Source organism: Falco peregrinus, chromosome 7 (genome assembly GCF_023634155.1).
Source record: "Falco peregrinus isolate bFalPer1 chromosome 7, bFalPer1.pri, whole genome shotgun sequence".
NCBI classification, from domain to species: Eukaryota; Metazoa; Chordata; class Aves; order Falconiformes; family Falconidae; genus Falco; species Falco peregrinus.
Window position 1 is genome coordinate 17831738 of NC_073727.1, and position 6000 is coordinate 17837737.

The window sequence follows — 6000 nt, forward strand, 5'->3', positions numbered from 1 at the left end:
AAACGTTTCCCAAGAAGGAGCAGGATTTTTAGTGATAGACAGATGTTTGCCCCATCAGCCACTGAGCAGCCTAGAAGAGCCACACTGAAGGGCTCTGGAGAGAACACAGTGGATGCAGTTACCTCCGTGTCCATCGTAGACTGAGAACATGGCTGTTTCACTGTCCAGCTCGGGTATGCAGTTGTGCGCATCCTGAAAGAGAGAGCAAAAGTCTGGAATGATGTGGATTGCACTAGTCCCCATAGAGAAGTGGGTAGAAGGCACAGCAAGGCTACGAGCACTAACACAGGGATTCTCAAATCTGGAGGGAGAGCAAGAACAGTAAGAAAGCCTCCTCTCACATTCTCAAAAGCTTACCTGACAAGCACTTGTCTCCAAAGGGGGGGAGGGGCACAGATCTTTAATGTTACGGTGCTCTCTGCACTAGAGCAGTAACGCAGCCTTGACACCATGCGATTGTACCGGAAACCCCTTCAGATCCTCAGTACAACAACTCTAGGTATGGCCAAGCTCAAGCCAGAATCAAACTCCTCTGCTCCCAGTACTCGCAAGGCCTGCGTTACTGTAGTAGCTCACAGTTCTTAAAGAACATGAGGCAGCAAGCCGTGCTCTACTGCACAAACTGGTACAGAGGTGAGGGCTGTCCAGCTGAGCATAACTACAGAAATACAAGTTATGCTGGTACCAATATACTGGCAACCTCCCACACACAGACGAATGCAACTGGCTTAGGGTCACCTGTGGAGTCTGGCTGTTCCCATAGATGCTCTCTTCTCCAGTTCTTGCCAAACAAGAGCCATGCAAACTGAAGAGCCACGTTGATGCACTGACAAAGCTAGAAGGTCACATATGGAGCCTCCTGACCTCATGCCTTGAAGCAAATATAGCTTTGCCTTTACTTATCCTGGTGAATATGGTCACAGACAGCAGCAGTTGTCTACCCAAACAGCCCAAAAAAGAGGCAGCCCTGCAGGACCTAGGATTACCACCACATCCAGTGAGAAGAAACAAACCAGTCTGGAAAACCTTCTCTTGGGACAAAGGCTCTTTTCTGCTTTTCTTGCCATGTGCGATGCTCCATGAAGGCACTGCTGGCCTCAGGTGCCACTACCTGACAAGCAAGACAAAAAGCCCGGCCTCTCTCAAGCATCTTTTAAGCAGCTGAGCAAAGGACAAGCAACTAATCAACTAATAGTGCAAAACCCAAAGTACAAACCCAGATATCACTTCCTAAGGTAAGACATACATCTTGGTTCTGGCAACTATGCAGAAACTCTGAGAAGGTCCAGGGGCAAACCAGCAGAAAGGTGTGTCCCAGGGGCATATTGGGCTTAAATATCAAACTGCATCCAACCTTTCCCCATGCACGTCCCCAAACTACAAAGATCAACAACATACAAGCTACATACACTGAGCAACCTTCCCCTCCACAAGGTCTCTCAAGAACATCAGACTTTGAGGAAGGCACCACCCAAATTTTACAGCCAGGTGCCTGACCTCTTTTGCCCTATAGGTAAGCAAACCAAACCTGGCTGTTCCAATGCAAGGCCTAGAACTGATGGATGGACTGAATCTTTCTCTTAAACCTTCCCCCTGCCCAACTAATCTCCTGACATTCCTTAAAGTTCAAGCCCTAACCTACCAACTTACTGTTGGCAGACCACACCCCACATGCTTTTGTTCAAGAACAATCATGTGATACTTCAAACGACTTGATCTAGTCTCTGCTGTGGTTCAAGTTCACCACCTTGAAGTTAAATGTGCTACAGTTGCCCCAAAACCACTGTGCTTAATCCAAGACAGCTGGCTCAAAGATTTGGATGTGTTCACAATGCCAGCCATAACACAGAATTTCTATATACATACACACACACAGAGTATGCTACAATTGCTGTGCAGCCAAGCAACTGTTGAGCTCTTCATTTTTGTTGTAGGAGTCCTTGGATAAGAGCTCTTTGCCCTCTGGAGTCCCACAATCTTATAAGACAAAAACTCTATTCCCCTGCAATTTCTATCAAGTGCTAAAGAAAACAGGAAAAAGAGAGGCTCAGGGTTTATGCAGTACTTAGTGCAATGAAACTCCTGACACTGTGATGAAAATAAGTGTCTGAAATTACAATCTTAGTTCAAAATGAAAAAAATTACTCAGAATTATAATGTAGGAAATTTAACCAGACAGCTCACTGGAGATAGCAAATGAAAATAAGAATAAACAAAGAACCAGCATTTTAATGCTCACTTTTCAGAGCATTTACAGAAGCTAGTGAGACAGCAAAACCACAACAAACTAACTGGGCTAAGTCCCAGGTGACTAAACAGCAGTTTAATTAGAGCAAGTAATGCAGATGCTGCTAGGGAGGAAACCCAGTATTGGCAGCAAAAACCGTTTCTCTACTCCATTTGTAGAGCACTCACCGCAACTCATCCTGACCCCGAACCAGGGTGCTACAGTCAAGGAGGGCAGACAGACACGGCCAGCACGTGTTGGTAGGAGTGGGTTCAGCTCCTGCGCTGTGCACAGGGCTTGCTCTACACTGCTCTGGACAGGAGGGCCACTGGCTCCTCAAGCTGGGCTGCACACCAGCCCCGGCAACTTCAATGGTACAAGCAGTTCAGAGAGCACCCGATCGACCACCACTCAGACCACCTCTGCTGCCAGCACAAGGGGCTGCCAGTTACCAGTCTCCATCCTTGCTCCCAGGTCTGGTAAGCTCACTGCAGTGACTGCCTTCCAAGCTAGCCATCACCTCATGCTCTTCAGACTGAGCAACAGATCACAAAACCTGGGTGCCAGCTTTCTGCTATCTAGCCTTCCCCTCAAGGGATTCTAGGTCTCCCCCAGCTACCTCAGCTGTTCTACAGCAGTACTGAGAAACATCAAATTCAGTTTGATAAATCTTCATATTTTGAACCAAATTCTTGCACTTTTTGAAGCAAGGGCCTTTTTTCCTGAGCCCTGGAGTGAAATGAAGCTGCACACAGGAGTTGTTGGTGTCTCATCTTGGAGATACAGTCAGAACAACAGCAAAGAGCTCCGAGAGGCCCCATTCCACTACCTCCAAAGTGCCTCATGCACCTTTGTATCCCAGAGCTCTCCCCCCTGAACCATAAAGCTGTCTTCAGCTTTTTTCCTTTTCTTATTCACTCATAGTACCTAACACTAATTTTTGTTGGTATCCTTATCTTTTGGGTCCCTCATCTGCCCAAAATGTTTCCATACTCACAAAGCAACCTCTCTGGACTAAGAATGGATTTTTATTATAGTATTTCTTCAGAGTCCTGTATACACGTCACCTGAGGGCTCCTAAAACATGACTTAAAGGCAACAGATAACTCCTTTATACAAATTTCTACTACCCAAAAATGCCTGTGTCGTACCACTTGTACACGCCCTGACTGGTTTCACTAACACAACACATAACCAAAACCTTAAGCATAAACATTTGCCCAGAACTTTCTCCAAGCCTTACATGAGCAAAAGTACAATTAAACATGAAGAAAAGGAAAAAACACAAACCAAGACACAGAGAAGAGCACATAGCACTGGAATGCCAGAAACTGTAACAGAACTGTTGCTCAGCTGTATGTGAAACATGTTTCTCTCCCGTTACAGACTTCAAAGCAATTTACAGCAGGTTCAACTTGTAACGCAAGCACTCATGCCATCTTTTCTCATTTCTCGTGATAACAAAACCATGTCTACACCAATGGCCTCAGTATTGCTTCTACCAACAGGGAGATAAGCCTGGGAGATGTTGGCTAGTGCAGAAAACACAGCTGCAAGCTCTGGGCCTCATCCAATTTCCATAAAGGTCAACAGCAGTAAGAACAGACCTCAAATAAGTGAAATTACAAGCCAATGCTCCACCTGTGGGAGGGCTACTTTAGCCCACCACCACTATAAACAGGGGCAACTCTCTACTCACCCTCATCCAAGCCTGCCTCCTTAAAACACACACTTCCAACCTCTGTGCACCAAGGATGCCAGAACGATGTCTGCATTCAGCCTCTTACACGAGCTAATCCCCTCGCAGAGATTATACTGCGTATCACCTCTGTGCTCCAGTAATGTCTCTGTGCCACCATTTCACCCCTCCAGACGTCACTGTGATGGACGAGCTGAGACACCAGCAGTCATGGTCAGCTGAGTACACACATATCTTAAGAGCACTCTCCTGCCTCTTCTACCGTGGAAATGTGAGCCCACACTTTCACAAAGCTCTGATGCACACAGAAAAGAGGAAACACCTGGTCACCGTTTTGTCACCAGTTAAGACCACTGTAACATTTCAGTAGCAATAAAGTATCTGATAGCATTGCTCATGAAACTATTTGCAAAACCTCAGTCCCCAGCAGTCTGAATGGAACATCCTCTCCAAACTAGCCAAAGGGCTACAAACAAGAAGGCTGCTTTACTGTGTTCAGAGAAGTAGTACCCTGGGAGGGGCTGTAGGGACCAATACTAATCCTATTTAATTTAGCCTGTTTGCTGGTTGCCTGGAAGGGAAAATAAAGCAGCACATTAATGGCACTCTGAGGGTGTTAAATTCAAAGAACGAGTAACTGCTTGCAAGGCTGAGGAGTCCCAGCAGCTTGACATTGCCCTTATACAAGCAGCTTTACAAAGTAGTTCCAACAGACTCCCTCACCGGCAGGAGCGTGGGCAAACATCTGGCTCCTGCAGTCAGATTTCTATCTTGTGGTAATTCATTTGCCCCATAATTAGCCTAGCTAGTAGGATGGGAAAGCCAGGACTGGCTACAGGAGGCTGAGAGCAGCAATGAGAATTCCTCCAATAAATTCACCTAAGGAAAAAAAAAACAAAAACCAGGGAGAGAGAGAACAGAGACTGACACTTCATTTCTGCCTGGAAAGAAAAGCAGAGATTTTGCCAGTGGATTTTTCATTTGCTTTCATTCAGTGCTTCATCCCAAGCACTAAACTGCCCTTTCCTCCACTTTTTAACCCAAATCTCTCCTTCCCTGCCGGGATTTCTCCGGACTGCCTGTGCCAGGCGCGCCCCCGCCGAGGAACCGCGCCGCGCCCCACGCAGCGGGGTGTCTCCCCGGCAGCTCACCGCGGGAGCCGGGACAAGCGCCAGCCCAGCGGCGTTCCGGCAAGGCCATGGTAGCACCGGGAGCGGCAGCCCTTCCCCGCTACCGACGGACACCGCGGCCTCAGCGCCTGGCGCCGGCGGGAGAGACCGGCCGCCTCCCCGTCCCACCGGTGGGCGCCGGCGGGGCCGCCGCGCCGTCCGCCTCCCGGCGCAGGACGCCGAGCAAGGGCCGGGGGAGAAGGAAGCCTCCCCGCCGGGCTCGCAGCGCCGGGGGCCCAGTGGGCCGCCCCCACCCGCTGCCCCGCTCACCTCCATGGAGACGCGCCAGCCCTGCATGGCGCTGAAGCCGAAGTGCAGCGGGCGCGGCCCAAGGCCAGCCCCGTCCCCGGAGCTCTTCACCGTGTTGGGCTGCGACAAGTAGGCGCCCATGGCGCCGCGGCGGCCTCCGCCAGCGGACCCGGCCCCCGGCGCACGGCGGCCCTGCGCGGAGGGGGGCGGCGGGGGCGGCCGGGCCACGCGCGACCGGACTGGGCGGCACCGGAGGGCGCGAGCGGCCCAGCGCGGGCGGCAAGGCAGCGAGGGCGGCGGAACCACCCACCAGCGAACCGCCGAGCGGAAGTCGCGCGGCCGGAAGCGCGGGCTATAGAGTCGCCAAGGGGGAACAGCGCTCAGACCGCGCGGCCGCGGCACAGGGGCCGGAAGCGCCTACCATAGAGACGAGCGGCGGCTAGCGCGGCGCAGGACTGACAGCGCGCTCCGCTCGGCGGCCTCAGGCCCGCGGGGCTCGGGCGCGCCCCCCCGCCTCCGCCCCGGCCTGTCAGCGCGGCGGGGCCCCACGCGGGACTGCGCACTGGCTGCGAGCTGCCCTGCGGCCCCCTCCTCCCAGCGCCACAGGTTCCCCCGGGCCGGCCGAGCCGCGCTCCAGGGACTGCGGTAACCCTTCG

At 51.7% G+C, this 6000-nt stretch overlaps 1 protein-coding gene across 1 annotated transcript in view; it reads right to left on the reverse strand.

Annotated features, from left to right (window-relative positions):
• PPM1G (protein phosphatase, Mg2+/Mn2+ dependent 1G) overlaps positions 1-5690 on the reverse strand; it is a 28335-nt gene extending 22645 nt beyond the window's left edge. The window contains exons 1-2 of the mRNA XM_055810012.1: positions 5366-5690; positions 123-192 (exon numbers count right to left, since the gene is read on the reverse strand). Coding sequence (XP_055665987.1) covers positions 123-192; positions 5366-5485 — 190 coding nt within the window. The 5' untranslated portion in view covers positions 5486-5690. The remainder of the gene's footprint in view (positions 1-122; positions 193-5365) is intronic.
• Positions 5691-6000: the final 310 nt, after the last annotated feature.